The 17,177-nt window shown below is 48.6% G+C and overlaps 2 protein-coding genes across 2 annotated transcripts in view; one reads left to right on the top strand and one right to left on the bottom strand.

The window, feature by feature from the left end:
* The first annotated feature begins 517 nt into the window (after positions 1–517).
* Positions 518–9,514, top strand: CEBPG (CCAAT enhancer binding protein gamma). The gene is made up of 2 exons (XM_054465290.2): positions 518–730; positions 5,957–9,514. Exon 2 carries the CDS (start codon positions 6,053–6,055, stop codon positions 6,503–6,505), a length of 453 nt encoding a protein of 150 aa, XP_054321265.1. The 5' UTR covers positions 518–730; positions 5,957–6,052; the 3' UTR covers positions 6,506–9,514.
* A 4,268-nt stretch (positions 9,515–13,782) lies between these two features.
* Positions 13,783–17,177, bottom strand: part of PEPD (peptidase D) — a 135,199-nt gene continuing 131,804 nt past the window's right edge. Inside the window, exons 14-15 of the mRNA XM_054464262.2 lie at positions 14,721–14,912; positions 13,783–14,311 (exon numbers count right to left, since the gene is read on the bottom strand). Of these exons, the coding sequence (XP_054320237.1) occupies positions 14,174–14,311; positions 14,721–14,912 (330 nt within the window). The 3' untranslated portion in view covers positions 13,783–14,173. The remainder of the gene's footprint in view (positions 14,312–14,720; positions 14,913–17,177) is intronic.

Genomic DNA, 17,177 nt, shown 5'->3' on the forward strand with positions numbered 1-17,177 from the left:
TGTTGTCCAGGCTGGTCTCCAACGCCTGGGCTCAAGCCATTCTCCCGCTTCGGCCTCCCTTGGCGCTGAGATTACAGGCGGGAGCCACCGCGTCAGCCTCCACTCGTTTTTCGGCGACAAAGCCCGCCCCGCCTGCGGGGCGTTCCGTTCGCAGAATCTCTGTGAGGGACGCCGCGGGGGCTCCCAGGGGACGCGGCGAAACCAAAACAGACACCGGTGGTTCACAAAACCACCTCAGGAAATGCTTCCAAAGGCACGTCTGGCCTCCACAAGGTGACGGCTCTTCAGCCTCCGACTCGAACCTGAGTCGTCCACAGCACTAGGCCGCCGCCAGCCCGGGCGAGCTGCCGAGTGACCGCGGACGCCGCAGCAAGCAGCTCCGTGCTCCCGCCACACCCGCCCAGCCAGCCGCGCGGAACCCACTCCCCCGCCGTGGGCCCGCCTCCCGCCGGCCCACGATTGGTCGGCTGGGCTGCCCGTCGCGAGAGAAGGCGGTGCCTCCGGCAGGCCGGCGCTCCCATTGGTCGGGATGGCGGCGGCGGCGCGCGCGGCCCCGGCGAGTAGGGGAAGCCGGTGGCCGCGGCTGCGGAACGGGCGGAGGCTGCCGGTTTCGTAACCGTCGCTCCTCCTGGCTGACTCGCGGGCTGTGAGGCCTGGGTCGGCTTGGGCCGCACCGCGCGGGGCCGCTCGGAGTGGAGGCCGCCTGGGGGCAGGCGGGCTGGAGGAGCAGGTAAGGAGGCCGCGGCGGGCGCCCTGAGAACGGGGAGGAGGAGGCCGCGGCGGCCCCGGCCGCTCGACTGGGTGCAGGGCCGGCTCGGGGAAACCCAGCCCCGGCCCCAGACGGCCGGCTGGCCCGGGAAGGCCCCGCGAGGCTGGAGGCGCGGGCGGCGGCGCCGCGCGGCGTCTGATGCAACCTGCCGGCAACACCCGGCGGGGACGCTGAGCTCATTCCTGGCCGCGGCCCAGCGCCGCGGCGCCGCCCGTCGACCCCCGCGCTGCCCGGGGCGCCCCTCGCGGCGGGCCGGGAGCGCGCGAACGGCCGGGGAATGCCCCCTGCGGAGCCCGGCCCCCTCTCGGTGAAACGGGCGCTGTGACCGGCCAGGCTCGCATTGGCCCCTGGGGATGAAGGGTGTTCCCAGAATAGCAGAAGGTGGACCGAGTCGAGCTTTAGAATTCTGATCTTCTAGAAGGGCTCAGCTTGCGGTGATTGAAAATCTGTTCAGAAGTTCAAAGACTGATCAATAAAATAGGGAAAGCAACTGGTTTTTAAATGCATGACTTTGCAGAGATAATATTTTGCTTCTTTGTGGAGCTGTTCGAATGTCCTGCACTTTACTGTTGAACGTAGTTTAGAAGAACACGCAACACCTACGGGTCGAATAGAGAAGAAATGAAGCACTTCGCGGGCATAGTTGGAGGGAGCGGAGCAGGGCAGACAGAGGTGTCCAGATGCGAAGGATGGAAATGCATGTGTGGCGGGGAGGAGAGTGTTTTCCAGGGCAGCTGGTGTGTTGCTTCTCTTCCGCAGGTTTACGTGTTTGGTTTTCCTCTTGTTTGAAGCTTATACTGTAATCTGGCATCCTGAAATGTATGAGATTTAGAAAGGTCTCAATGTTGATGGGTGACACCAAAATTGGTAGTTGTGTCAGAATTAACTGCTTACATGAATAGGTTGTCACTTAAGGCAGACTTCTCCCAAAGAAATGTGACTCCCAGAGAAAATTTTAAAAGAAAATCCTATAAGGGCTTGCTTTACGAAGACATTCTACACCTAGAAGCTCTTGATATTTAAGATGTGGTCATTTGTTAGCCCTTGAGTAGTATTTGGGATAAGCTGTTCACTAAGGTCGATTCTGCTTCTGGAAAAAGTTGCTGTAAACAAGGCTAAATAATTACAGGGTACAAGGGAACTGAAGCATATTTCAGCTTCTTGATTCCTGCTTCTGGTGGGCACACTTGGCTGGTTCAGTTATTTTTAATACCTGCTTTTAAAAAAAGTAGATGGAAACAAAACTTCATTGAGAATATCCTTTAAATTCTCAAGATCACATCATGTCTGTCTGCAAGGCTGTCTGATCTTGGAGAGATGGTTTCATCCCTGGGAAATTAAACACTATGTGCTGAGCCCCTGGTAAAGACAAATAGGATCTCGTGGGGCTGAATTTGGTCTTGTGGTCTAAGATTGCCTCACTTGGTCACAGTAATGGTAAATACAGGTAGCCACGATTCCAGGTGTATTGTGCGTTCTTGGGAGTGTTGGTTCCATGGGTTGTTATATTGATAGGTACACTGGCCTCCTGCGTTTGTGGCTTTCTAGCTCTATCAGAAAAAAAAAGACAAAAATGAGCATGAGCTCCTAATGGATGTTCATTTACAAATAGTCTATTTGTTTTGTGTGTTGTAAATCACTTCAAAAGGATTGGGTTAGAAAGATGATGTTGATGTTCTTCTCATGCCCCAGTGATCCACTTCTGTACTCCCAGAAAGGGGACGTCCCGTTCCTCATGGACCGTGCACTAGATGCTTGTGAACATCTGCAGGGAGACACGATGCGGCTGGAGTTGACAGACCTAGGGAACAAATCTTCCCAGATGCCCAAAGAAAAGAGAAAGCACAGACCATTTAGGATACAGATAGTGGTTTAGTACTGTCAAGATGTGGTGTGAGGGAGGAGAGAGGGTCAGGACCTTGGATTTGATCCTGTAGACTGGATGAATTTTCACCAGGAGAGTGACTCACTCAGGTGTGAGTGTTCAGTTGCTCTGGAGACAGAGGTTGGAGGAAGCAGGCTAGACCAGAGACCAGTGTCCCTGAGAGATGATAGCGGCCTAAGGTGATTTCGATGGGATTGGGATGGAGAGGAAGGGTAGATGGGAAGTTTTTTTTGTTTGTTTTAGGTGGAATTGTCAAATCCCAGAGACTAAACAGAGTTAGGACCAAGGAGAAACATCTGTGACTGTTTTGAAATGTTTTCCTCATTGAGGAAATTGAGTGAAAAATTTATTTTGGTGGGCAAGGGGAGGAATATTGGGTTCTAGGTCTGTGGAGAAAAGGGACAAAAGGGTTAGGAAAATTCTTGATAGGTTTATTTTCCCTGGTGAAACTTGAGAAAAATTTGATTTTGTTTTACTCATTCTAACATTCTGCCCTTTCAGTGTGACTGACATGAATGAACATTACTTGAATTGAGTTTGAATTAAAACAAAGCCTGTTACCCACTTAGTCCACCATTCTAAATATTCATTGGGAATCAACAGCAGAGGCCCTCAGACTTCAGTGTATTCAAAGTTACTTGGAGGTCTCCTTATGAAAAGATTACTCAGCTCTGTTCTTTGAACTCCTGATTCTAAGTCTGGGGCAGCCTGAGAAGTTACATTTCTAAAGAGTTCCTGGATGATGACGATGCTGGTCCAGGGACCACACTTTGAGAACCACTGCTCTTCAGCTTTCCTGCTGTTTCCTCCTTGAGTGATTCACATGGAAGGAAGCCAGGCACCGCCCTGCTTCCTGTAGCCTGAACTTTGGAATAGTGTTTGTCCACAGAGGAGCCAGACTTGAATTTAGGACTGAGTGTCCAGCTTTGAAATAAACACTTTTTGCCTGTTGTAGGTGTTCAGTAAATGTGTGTGGAGGAACAAAGCATATATGAGAGTGGCCTTTTCAGTGTAAAATCACTTAGCTGTTTGATCCTCTTTCATTTGGTTAATTTTCTCTTCACTTTAAGAGCTATTTATATGGTTAAAGAACTTATTAAACAAAACATTCTTGGAGTTATTTTGATTATCTCCAAGTTTCTCTTTCTTACATTTTCACCAGTTTGTAGGTTCAGTGAATACTCTTTTCAGGCCAAAGGGCTTACCTTTAAAACTTCACCTACCATACACGTTCAGCCTAGTACCTTGCAAGATGAGTCAGGCAGAGGTAAAAGAGCCCTTGCCTGTTCCTGTATCTTTGGATACGGAAACAGGCGTGAACGTTGCTGAACTTGGACCCTGTAGTGAGTTAAGAGCTGTTAGTGACTGAAGATCATGGTGTGTTGTCTGTAGGAAAGTGTCTTGCTATTCCACATCCCTCATTTGCATGTGGGGAACAGACACCCACGGAAGAAAAGAGATTTGCCCAAACTAAAATAGGGGGAGCCACAGCCAAGACAAGAACTGGCCTGGTCACTGGTCTCTACCGCTTTGGATCATTGCTATCTCTGAGCATGGCCAAGTTGACTGTAGAGAGCTTTAAAGGCTAAAAATATAATATATTAAAAAAAAGTAGAGAAATAAGGTGAACATGATTATGATTGTTAAGACAGTCTCAGGAGAGGTGTTAAACAAGTTCTTAAAAATTGAGTAAAGCACTTCTCACTTGACACCAAATAGATATTAATAATGTTAGGTGGCACTAAGTGTGGCTCAGATTAATACTAAACAGCCACTTTTCTACTGGAAGAAAAATGAGGCAACCTAATAATGACCAAGGGAACTTGTGAACTGTCCATTACTGAAGATAGGCTTGGAGTGGATCGCCCTCATGGTTTGGAGGGATGCTTTTTGTCTTGCCTTAGTGTTGGAGTGAGAACAGATGACCTGCTAGCTCAGGGCCAGCTGTGTGGCTTTGAAAACAATGGAAAGTAATGACACAAGGGCTTTTCAAAGCAAAGATGTTTTTAAAAAAGAGACCAATAAACAGTGTACAGAATTGCCTGGCTAAAGGTTTGGGTGTCGCTACTGGTGTTTGCTAACTGAGCTTTCCCTCACTGTGGGATCACTGCATAAATCTGACTCCAGATTTTTTCCACTGATGTAATTTTAGCAGTTTTGTGAAAAGAGAACAGGATAGTTTTATGTTCCTAACACTGCTTTCTAAATTTCTAAGAGTGCCCTGACTCCTTGGTGGACACCGTTCACTGAACTTAGTTTGTCTTGAAGTGGCCTCATGATGATAGGATAGTCACACTTTTACACTTCTTGGGGCAACTGTAGGGACTTAATTGGATTCAGAGTAATCCACATGTGACTGCTTTTCGAAACCGTGCCTTCATTTCTGCAGGCAGCAGCACAGGGATGCTTCAGAGCTGGTGTGTCCTCTGAGCTCACATGAGCTCATTTGGTAGCACGAAGTGGCCACAGGCGCAGCAGCTGCTCAGCTCCTTTGTCCAGCCTGGGTCCCAGGACCTGCACTTCCTTGGATGCATCATGAGGGCTTCTGTTTCTTTCCTTGTGGTTTCAGGTTGAGTGTGTTTCGAGTTTTACTAACTATGTCAAGAAGAAAAAACACACTTTTTACAAGCCTGGTGGGATGGGGAGCAAATTGAGTGTCAGAGCTCCTAAATTCAAGAAACTGACTCAGTAAATTTGGTTAAACTGTGGAATTATCATTTGAGGTCCTTAAAAAAATAAAGCAAAAAACTACCTTTTCAAAATATCCGACGAAGAGAGCTCTGGGAGAGAACTCAAGTCCTCGGTGACTCCCTCTCTGCATATTAGAACATGGAACCCGCAGAGGTGATAGCCCGAGAGCGCTGGAGACAGGGCGCGCCACCCCAGCCTTCTGTTTTGACTTGAACCAACAATGGAAACTTTTCTCCCCTTTCATTGCAGGTGTCTCTCCTACCACAGTCAGCTGCAGCTCCTCCCTGGCAGATTGTCAAGTGCTGTTAGTTTACATGCGCCACCTAATTAGTGGCAGTCTTTCGTTTTCCTCCCATTTTTGATAACAGTCGCAGAGGGGCAGTGCCCTCAGGGATCCAGGTGGGCTGAGTTTCGCCTGATGGTGCTTCTGTACTTACTTACCTTTCTAAGTGAAATCATTTAGACTTCAGAAACATTGGAACAGTTGGCAGTTGCTGTAGACTTTTCTCAGCAGAATCAATTAATGTTGACTTGATGTTAGGTACGTACAAGTTTGATCTCATTTGATCCTGTCATTTCAAACATTTTAATGCAATTTATTTTTTAACTAGGTACATGTGAAGATTTCTTGGCAGCTTAGCGTGGAAACCATTGATTACCCTGCTCTCATTTCTACCTGTTCTGTGTTGGCAAGGGAGAGTGCCCAAATGAGCAAGATATCGCAGCAAAACAGCACTCCAGGGGTGAACGGAATTAGTGTTATCCATACCCAGGCACATGCCAGCGGCTTACAGCAGGTTCCTCAGCTGGTGCCTGCTGGCCCTGGGGGAGGAGGCAAAGCCGTGGCTCCCAGCAAGCAGAGCAAAAAGAGCTCGCCCATGGATCGAAACAGTGACGAGTATCGGCAACGCCGAGAGAGGAACAACATGGCTGTGAAAAAGAGCCGGTTGAAAAGCAAGCAGAAAGCACAAGACACGCTGCAGAGAGTTAATCAGCTCAAAGAAGAGAATGAACGGTTGGAAGCAAAAATCAAATTGCTGACCAAGGAATTAAGTGTACTCAAAGATTTGTTTCTTGAGCATGCGCACAACCTTGCAGACAACGTACAGTCCATTAGCACTGAAAATACGACAGCAGATGGCGACAATGCAGGACAGTAGACCTCACCCTCTCCAGACTTTAGAGCTTGTGGCTTGAGTGTTAAAGGTGCGACCACCGACACCACTCATGTCAATGGCTGAAAGTTGTCCTTTTCCATGACTCAAAGACCCACTGGAGGCTATTTTCTAGGATCAGCACTGAAGAGTTGATGAGCTAAAAATGTTAGCCTTGTAATTCGAATATCTGGTTTTAAATGATAGATATTTTTGTGGGGATCAAAATCTCCCATATGTTAAGGTATATGGTAAAAAAAGAAATATCTGGGATCCCGATGTTCTTAATAAATCCTGACTTCCCAAGAAATGCTTCTTTTTTAAGTTGACAAAAGGAATGGGGAACTGGCAGGCCATGCAGAAGGTTCTTGGTTTTAATGGATAGGCTGAATTGGATTAAGAAAAGTTGAATGCCACCTATGGTAATCTATTTGTGATTTTCTTCTAAATTATGTATTATAAATTCATAGAGCTATAGAAAGCAATAAGTGTGTAATTTGGAGTGATTTTATATATGGCATAAACTTTGTTTTAACATAATTAGTACTGTTTTCCCCCAAAAGTACAAGTTTTTGAATAGTGATGTCAGGTTAAGTAAAGAAACCTCATCACATCTTATAGGTATTGTGTGGCCAATTGACTTAAAAAATACAAATAACATTTAGGAAGCAAATAGATTAAACACAAAAATAAAACTAAAGCATAGGAATTATGTTTTTGGGATACCTTTGGGCTTAGATTGGCATTGTTTTATTCTAAAAACCCAACTCAGTGGTGTAGGGAAACTTGTGTACCAAAATTTTAGTTTCTGCAGATGCTAGTAAGTGTTTTTTTGGATACAATTTTGACAACCAAGTTAGTAAACAAAATGTCTTAACAGTTTGATGACACAAGCTATTGATTAGGGTTTGGAATATTAATTCAGAAGGTAGTTTCTCTTGTGTTCAAAATAGCTGCCATGGGGCCATTATTTTTAAAGTCAAAATTTTCTTCTGAAGGCTCATTTTGGTATTTGATCTTAACCAAGTGATTATTAGAGAAATGTATCAACTCCATGCCATCTCCCAAAATAATTGTCTAAGAAAACTTGAAAGTGTAAGGTTTTAACCTTTAATTTATTTCTCTTAAATACATCTTTTGATATTGTTGTTGTGACATTTCTTTTTCTGGTTAGTGGGCTTTCCAGACTTTGTACCACTGCTTCTGTTTATTCATTTAGATGCTTTTGTGTCCCATAAATTATTTTAGAAAATGCTGATAAAACTCAGGATATTGACATTTTTGTTGAGACTAAAAAATGGCAGTCGCTAAAGTAGGGACTCTAGAGTCTGGCTTACGTCAGTGTTGGTAGTTTAGATTGTCTTTGTCAACGTTTTCTTCTCTTTTCTTTTGCTTTCTTTTCTCTTTTTTTCTTAGCACAGTTCTAGCTCAAATTTATGTACTTTTTGTGTGCCTGGGCTGGAGATGAGAGACTGAGTCATAACTGATTTCAAAGTTTGTGTTACCAGGTATCTTATTTGAACATGGTCATTTTTGGCCACGTTGCTGTTTCATACTAGGACTTGGGATGATGTAGCCAGAATGAAACTCAAGTTGCACCCTCCGGTTGGTGGAAGAGTGCTGACTGTGCCGTTTCTGGGCAGGAGAAGACATCATGGTGCCCAGCAACTCAGCAAAGCCATTCTTAGAGTCGTGAGGCCCTTCTGAATGTAAAACCGGAGCCCAGGAGAAGCTGTCCCAGGAGGGCTGTTAACTCCCTATAGAGCCAGGAGACAGGATGGGGGTTTCTAGGGTCCAACACCAGCTTATCTTGGAGTATGGATCTACCCATGAAGGATGAGAGATGTTTTGAATAACTAGCCAGGACACACCCACAGGATCCTACTGGCTCCTTAGCAGCTGATTGATGTTACATAATTAACTTAATTGGCGATGCATTAGGTCACTTGAATGTATAAGCAAGCACCTATGGTAGGCGCTACAGACATTTAAATCTCTTGGGAATTCTATGCCGCCCCCCCCCCCCCATGGAATTTATGGTTACCAGTTATATGAATTGACTTAAGTATCTTGAAAAAGAAACTTTAGAGAAATCATCAGGGGTGTGTACTCAGTATTTCAAATCAGAACACAAGATTAGAACTTTTGGAAAAATGGGTTCAAGCTTTCCTATTACCTATGGAAATGCAAAGTTTAGCAGAAGCAAGCAATTAGGCAGAGAACAAAAATGTTAAGCATGGTGTTGTCTATCTTACTGAAGTGGTTGGAAATGAAAGCTTTTAATTTGATAGATTTATCAGTATAAAATTAGGGAAACCATGTGTGGGGAATGAATCAATTTAGAGCTTTGGGAATTGTAAGGTGACTTTTGTAACTTTTGTTCTGTGTGTGACCTGTGAACCATTAGGATGTGATCTGCCCTTGTGGGCAGGTCCAGCAGTTTAGGAGTTAGGCTTTAGCATAAATTTCTAGCTGCATCTGAGTCTCCTGGGGTGGGTGCTCTTTGGCTGGTTTTGGCTGCGGATGGTGAGATCAGAGCAGCTCTTCCTGCTGCTGGCCCCTGCAATCAGTTGTTGGGATGCCAGTGCAGATACTAAGTAGTAAGATTTTAATCAAACATGACCAGGTCTGAAGCGCAGGTCATGAGTGTGAAATTCTCAAATTTACATAAAAAGTAGAAGTATAGACAGTTTAACATTTGGTATTAAAGGAGAGGAAATTGTAGCAGCTTTTCACGTTTCCTAATCCCCATTAGAGGGCTTGAGACCTTGTACCCGAACAACCCATTTCGCACTCAGTGCTTTTTCATGCCTTAGAAATAGGAGAATTGTTTTGTTTGACAAAAGCTGGGAAGGAAAAAGTCCATTCTGCAGCTGTTAGATCTGCCTCTCAGGAAAAAGTACTAACTTGTTCTTTTTGTTCCTGGCTTTCATCAGTTTGTGAGATTTCTCTATTTTTTTAAATATAATTTTATTTCTTTCAACAAATATAAAATAAAAAACAACTTTGGAACAATGACTTGTCTTTCATCGTGGCTTTCTTTATATTAGATACCAAAAAGCAGTCCAGATGTTAAACAGCTGGGAAGCCCAGGCAGGTGCCTTGCTGTCTTTCCTGTTCCCACACTGGACGGCCGGGGGTAGGGGTGGGGAAAGGGGAGACAGGCAGAGGTATTTGTGTCCAAGTCTAGATCTCCCCGTTTGCCCTTAGTGGATAGGAAAATAGTTTTCTCTGAACATGGGATACATCTTTAGTTATATTTTTAGTCACTTGGTCTAAACTAAAAATTATACCAGAATAGGGAAAGGAATAACTGAATAAATGGGTTCCCACTTAATCACCTAGTGTCTCAGAGCATGGTTTCCATTTAGAGAGGGAAGAAATTCTTACGTTTCGAGGTAGATAGTCAAGAATTTAAAGTAAGGCCTTTCCCCATCTGGAGTTTTGTAGTACATGTGGACACTGTCCTCATTTACGTTATGCCATAGAGTGTCTGTAGAGATGAATTTGCTGATTTCATAAACGTTGTTGAGTCCAGGAAGCTGATGTGAATTGAGTATTTCAAGGGAATGCCATTTAAATGCTTTTCTTCTATGATGCCTCAATTATTTTCATGTCTTGGGAAATAAATCTCTGCTTGCTACATCTTAATGAAAAGTGGAAGTCAGGAATTATTTCTATGGGAAGTGTGGCCCGTTTCACTTTTTTGAATTAGTTGTAATTTAGAATCCAATAACGTGTCTTGGGGAATTTCACCGAGTGATGACGTCTTTGTGAGGGGGCCAGGTCTTTTTCTGACAAAAGCACTTTTAGACCAGCTCATCCACTGCCTGTGCCTAGCCAGAGAGTTCATAAGCGTTTTACAGTTTTACATACACTCAGAGAACACCATTGCCTAGGTATTCTTTTACTGCAGTATCCCACTCCTCACAGAACTCTAGGCCTGAAAGCTGTATAGAGGCATCTAGAGAAGAGATTATAGAATTGGACTTGGAATAGAATTGTCAATGAAACAGTCACGCGTTACACTTTTTGCAGCCCAAACGCCACCTCTTGTCCCTCCCTTTAAAGCAGCTGTTAAAACCAGATGCGCTTCCGCATCGCCACCTTTCACTTCCACCTTCTAAATGGAGCTCCTGTACCTGTCTGCTACACCCACGCTGACCCCCCATGCAGAGCCATCCTCTTCTCTTGCCTGGACTTGGTGACTGGCTCCTCGGTGGTGTTCCTGGATGGCAGCATCACTGCCTGCTCTCCAGAACCATCTGTTGCTCCCCATTGCACCCAGGGTGAGACCCAGTTTCCTTGTGTCGTGGTGTTTCCCCTCAACTCAATTTCCCTCCATCCTGTGTCACTGTACTTCGGCTCTAGGGCTTTTCCAAGCTCTTTTCTGCCCTTCCTGGGACAGCTCCTGCTGTCTGGAATGAAGCATCTCCTCTGGCTTTTCACTAACAAGTTCCCTCCTCTGTCTTATCTCCCTGCCTGTCTACGCTAAGCCTATCCTGTTGCTTGCTTCATGGCACTTTGCAGTGTTTGAGACAATATATTTGTTCATGCTGATTTGAGGTGAAGGCCTCGCAGAAGACTAGAGGCTCTGGAAGGAGGGGTCATGTTTGTATCCTGCACTGGCAGAGTAGATGCTCAATTATGTATTGAATGAATACCTAGACACTGAGTTTCGGAAGGGTTGTAGCACTATACAGCTTTCTGGAGGGGTCTCTAATAGATTTCTGAAGCTACATGAATTTCTGCAGAGGTTAGAAGAGACAGAATTAGGTACAAACATGAGGGTAGAGGAGGTAGCTACTGCTGGCCCTCTAGACCTGTGCTTCCAAAGAATGCCCTTTGAGACAGGTGGAGACTCATGCCTGTAATCCTAGCACTTTGGGAGGCCAAGGCAGGAGGATTGCTTGAGGCCGGGAGTTCCAAGACCAACTTGGCCAACATAGCAAATCCCTGTCTCTATTTATTTAATTTTTTTTTTTTTTTAAAGAGCACCCTTTGACCTACTGGCTCAGGAAAAACATGTGACCTCTCTGTTCCTAGTGACCCTCTGAAAAGTGTTTAGATAGAAATAAGAGATTTCTCCTTGCTCCTTTTTGTTCAGTTCTTGATAATCAGAGACGTTTATGTGGAATGGGCAGCTTTGGTATGGAATGTCTGAAAGGAAGGAGAAAGATGTGTGATGCACTCAGCTGTGTTTCTCAATTAACAGAACTAAACTGTCCATTTTGAGCTTCATCCCGACTTGGAGTGGTTTTATCCTGAAAGTGGTGGAAATTAAAGCTCTGTACACCAGACTGTGTCTGTCACGGGGGAACAGGGGTGGAGAAGTGCTTGGTGAACTCTTCAACTTTCCTTACACTCAGAAGATACTTTTTTTTTTTTTTTTTTTTTTTTTTTTTTTTTTTAAGAGACAGGGTCTTGCTTTGTTGCCCAGGCTGGAGTGCAGTGGTGCGATCATAGCTCACTGCAGCCTTGAACTGGGCTCAAGCGATTCTCCCACCTTAGCCTCCAGGGTAGGTGGGACTATAGGCATGTGCTACCACACCCAGCTAATTTTTTATTTTTACTTTTTTTAAGAGATGGGGTCTCCCTATGTTGGCCCAGGCTGGTCTTGAACTCCCAGCCTCAGACGATCCTTCAGCCTTGGCGTCCCAAGGCATGAGCCACTGCACCTGGCCAAAAAGACATAATTGCTACTGCTCAATGTCACAGATGGATAGCTTAGGGAATGTATCTGTACCAGCAGAAAACCTTAAAGAATGGATGTTATAAATCTAAGAAGCAGATAAGATAAATGGTGATTTGGAACTGAGATTGGCTTTTATTTTAATGTGACCACTTTATAAGCACTTCTGTGTTATTACCATAGGAAGAAATCAATTTGTATTAAACTCTTTGGTGATTTTTTTTTTTTTTTTTTTTAAAGGCAAGTCTTGCTTTGTTGCCCAGGGTGGAGTGCAGTGGCGTGATCTCGGCTCACCGCAACCTCCGCCTCCTGGATTCAAGAGGTTCTCCTGCCTCAGCCTCCGGAGTAGCTGGGATTACAGGCGTGTGCCACTACGCCCAGCTAATTTTTGTATTTTTAATAGATATGAGGTTTTGCCATGTTGGCCAGGCAGGTCTCAAACTCCTGATCTCAAGTGATCAAAGTGCTGGGATTACAGGCGTGAGCCACTGTGCTGGCCTTTGGTGACTTCTGAAAATGTCTCTCTTAAGCTACAGTTTTCCACCCCCTCATCCTCAAGGTTTCATCTGTGGCATCCTTCTCATTTGTCGTCCTTACCTTGGCTTGGGAGCTCTGTGAGAAGGCAAACTGGAATGGTGTACAGAATTCTAGAAACCAGCTCCAGGGGTGGGCTGTTGTGTGGGACCCTGGGAGAACTGGACAAGCAGAGGCAAGGACAGATACTTCACCAGGCACGGCTGGGCCCTGGCTGGCTTCCTGCCTGGTGGAGTTTGGTCAAGGAGTACACTTACGGAGGACAAATGGTCTCTGCAAATTCGCTGTGGCGCTGCCTTCGTTGGCAGCGTCTCCCACAGATGCTGGCTTTGGCTAGCGTGTCCCACATGAAAAAGAAATCAAGGACAAGAGATCCCTGCAAGTCTCAGGTTTTAAATATCTGCAGCTCAAGCGCTACAGAATTCCACCACCTTCAGAAATCTAGTTTGGAGGCAGTGACCATATCAAAAAGACTTGTGTTAAATCAGTCCGCCCTTTAACTTGTGCAAAGGCGTGGCGCGGGGTGACTTGGCCAGTCTGACCTGAGTGCCTAGGATCTTCCTGCAGCGTTGCTTGCCCCACCTCAAACCTCGGGCTGCGCTGGTACTGACAAGCTAAAACCACCTTGCCTGGGAGTACTTGTCACACTTGTCTGTCAGGAGCATCTGGCGGGCGCTTGTGAAATACACAATTCCTGGGCCATTGCCCCTAGAGATTGAGTCAGATGGTCTGAGGGGGGTCCCAGGAATCTCTTACCAAATGCCCCAGTGGTTCTGATGCCTGTTAGGCTTGGGAAACCTTGCAGCAAGTGACAGGGTGACACCAGAGCCCCGAGTCCCAGGGGCTCAAAGCAGGCTCCTCGGGGAGGACTCTGCCCTTGTCCCGCCAGGCCAGTCTGAGGCAGAAGCAGCCGTTAGAGGGCCTGTGCTGCCAGCACCATTTTCCTGGAACTGACTTTTGATACTGACACCAGGTGAGCCATCTTTTCAGGGTGCACAGGGTCCCAAAGGCTCATCTGCAAAGGAATAAAGAATAAAGGGGAAGCCGTGCACAAAGGACCATTTTAGGAACTCTTTTATTGCAAATGCCATTCTGCATATTGATTTTTGACAGAAAGTATCAGAAATGCTTCTTTCCTGGGAAAAGGACTATAAATGACAGCAAGACACATTTTAGTTGCTACTAAAGAACAGCATTATTTTCAATCATTTTAAGTCGCTCATTTAATAAGCAAGGTATAAAACAGATTAAAGGTGGGAGCCTGCAAAAGGGTAATTAAAAAAGTTTCCTCCCCAGGAAACAGCGCTGTTTGGTCTGATCAAATGCCGACGCTGGGATCTGATTCTGGGTGCCGTCTCTCGCTACTGGAGTGCTGACCAGCAGGCTGCCCATCGTGAAAAGAGGTTGCAAGGCCGGGCCCCCAGGTGTGCTGGGATTTCTGGCTGGCTCTACTTGGGGCCAGAGAAGGGGGTAAAGGCCTTGTCACAGCCTGCCATGCACGCTTCAATCTCTTCCACAGTGCGGGGCACGCAGGTCAGCAGCTCCATGCCGCTGTCAGTCACCACGACGTCCTCCTCGATGCGGACCTGGGTCAAGCCGACAGACACACATTATCATAGAGCAGCCTCATGTGCCAGGCTAGAGGGCCGGGCCCATTCCAGGCCCACCCCACCACGGGGTGGGAGCAGCTGACACTCCCTGGGAGACAGGGGTGGCCTCTGGGCTCCTTCATGGAGCCATCTGCTCACGTCACCTGCTCACCCTGTCTTTGCCAGGTGGATGGGAGCCCCTAGGGCAGGCAGGGGTTTTGCAGGATCTCTGTCTCTTCCTACTGAGGGGTGAGGCTCCATCCTGTGACAGACCACACGAAGGGGCAGGCTGAGCCCACCTCAAGGGAAGACATCACTAGGGCCCCTGTCTTGGGACTAAGGAGTCTGCAGCTGCAGTGGAGGTGGCAGATGTTCTGGGAGCAAGAATGGGGCCCATGGCACTCACCCCGCCAAAACCGCGAAAGCGCTGCAGGACCTCGCGGTTAAAGAAGCAGGCGCGGGCCGGGTCCGCCAGGGCCTCGTCCAGGAGGTGGTCGATGAAGTAGATGCCCGGCTCCACGGTGAGCACCATGCCTGGCTGCAGGTGCCGTGCAGTGCGCAGGCTCCGCAGGCCGGGCTCGTCGATGCGCTCCACGCCCTGTGGGGAACAGAGGTGAGGGGCCCTATGAGCAGCTCCAGGGCTCGCCGTGGCCTCATCAGGAGAGATGGGCACGTGAGGGCCGGTGCCAGTCTCGTGGGCTCTCTTGACCATTGGGGTCCTCAGCCTAGACTCGCCCCTGCTGTGCTGGGCCATGGGGACCCTGATAAGACCTTCCACCCTGCACATACCCCTGGATCTTGAGTGTCCCTGGTCACACTACTCTAGGGCTTGCTTGAGAAGCCCTGTGGCTGCCCATGTGCACACACCCGGGGCGAGCTGCCCAGACAGGCCTGTGGGGCTGGCTGAGGGTTGGGCTGCCCTTAGCCAGGCCCCGCTCCTGGCCAGAGGAGTGGCAGATGCCAAACCACTGAAGCCAGAAAAGCTCTTAAGGCGGCTATGAAGCCCCTTGGGGCCACAGCTTTCCTTCCAGGCAGCCCAAGTGGAAACTGGCCCCAGAAGTCGTGGTCCCAGCTCCCCCTAGGCCGAGGCCCAGGTTTTCCGTGTGACTGTCCAGGGAGAAGGACAGGTGCCGTCATCAGGGTGGTCCGCCAGCCTTAGTGCACCAGTGCAAATGTGCTGTGTGCCCGTGGCTTGGCGGGTGTGGCTCCCAGAGGAGAGCTCGGGGCCTTATGGCACGGCCCTGGGGAATAGCCCCCAGCCTTGGAGGACGCCTGAGGGACAGTGGTAGAGCTGCTCCCTGCAGGGGCCCCTGTCTGCCCCCCACACTGCCCCAGTGCACACCCAGCCTGGCCTTGTCCACTCACAGGCACAGCTGAGGGGCCTCAGCTTGGCTGAGGGCAGCGGGTGCTCTGGGAATTACAGGAGAGCTCCTGCTTGCCTCAGGTCCCCGGGTCACCATCCATCCGGCGGCCAGGGCCTCTGAGCCAGTGGGCACGAGTACGCTTTCTGGTACGCTTTCTGGTCAGGGGATGAGCCTGCCCTGCCCGGCTGCACTCCCTCCCCAGGAAGCCCAGCTGCTGGAGTGGGAGCTGTCATTTCTGACTGTTTGGGGGCCAAGAACAGACTCCAATTAGCAGTTCATGTAAGGTAACCAGAAACAGGCTGGCTTGGCCTCCACACTGGGCACGGCCAGAGAGGCTGTGACTGATTCCACGGGAGGCAGGGACAGCCACGCTGACCTGGAGAGAGCAGGCCGGGTGGGAGGTGATGAGGAGACACCACAGCCTGGCTGGTGTGGCCCCGGCCCCACAACACGTGCCTCTGGGCTGCTGACCGGGAGCTGAGGCCGGAGGGCAGGGATGCCCCATGGCTGAGGAACCGTATGGAGTGACAGTCCCTCTGCATAGGTGAGAGGTGCATGTGGACCGAGCTGGGGCCTGTCTCCTGCCCAGAAGCTGCTGGGGGTCCCGGGGTCTCTGCTCCAGGACCTTCCCGTCCCTGTCATCCGAAGCCTGTGCTGGGCACCCCCACCCCACCACCGCCCATCCCTCTCCTTCATGCTACTCCTGAAGTGTCCGTCCCTGTCTCCACCCCACAGCAGTAGAAGCCAGGGGCCTGGGGGAAGCAAGGGCCTGCCAACGTCAGGTTTCCTTCCTCCCAGTCACCACTCCATCCCCATGGGCCCACCCCTGGCCGCTCCATGGTACACAGTTGGGGGGGCAGATCTGTTTCCCCAGGGAAACGAACTTCCCTCCCCTCTGAAATCTTGAGGTCCACCACTGAAACGGGGTGGGGGAGATTGGAAGGGATCCCCAGCGGGCACAGGGGCAAGGCCTGCCTCAGCCCAGTGGTGCAGTTGCCCCTTCAGGGTGTTGGCTCTAGGGGCCTGCCCAGGGGACCTGCTGAGAACAGGGCGCAGGCGCCCTAAGAGAAGGGGAAGGGCTGGGCCGGGTGGAGCGCAGAGCCATGTGCGGACGGCACGAGCCCCTGTGGCCCAGGAGTCGCAGCCTTCAGGGGTGGGGAGGGGTCCTGCCCTCACTGCGCCCATGCTCGCCTCTGCCTGGGCACAGGGCTTGACAGGCCTCAACTTTTACTGGGCTCCAAGCAGCGGAGCCCCAGATGTGTCTGCAGGCCTGAAATACAACAAATGACTTTTATAGGAAAAGCCATATTTTTTCCACAATGTTTATCTGTCAGAAGAATAGACTCTGAGCACAAAGAGGTGCTTACTGGAAAAGATGAAAACAGTTTGCTGCCAATTTTTGCTGGTGGAAAAAAAGCGCTTTGGCGACTAATGAATAACGAACCTCAGCTAACAATGTCTGGAAGGCCCAGCTCTTGGCTCCCTGCACACAATGGGAT

Source organism: Pongo pygmaeus, chromosome 20 (assembly GCF_028885625.2).
Source record: "Pongo pygmaeus isolate AG05252 chromosome 20, NHGRI_mPonPyg2-v2.0_pri, whole genome shotgun sequence".
Lineage (NCBI taxonomy): Eukaryota > Metazoa > Chordata > Mammalia > Primates > Hominidae > Pongo > Pongo pygmaeus.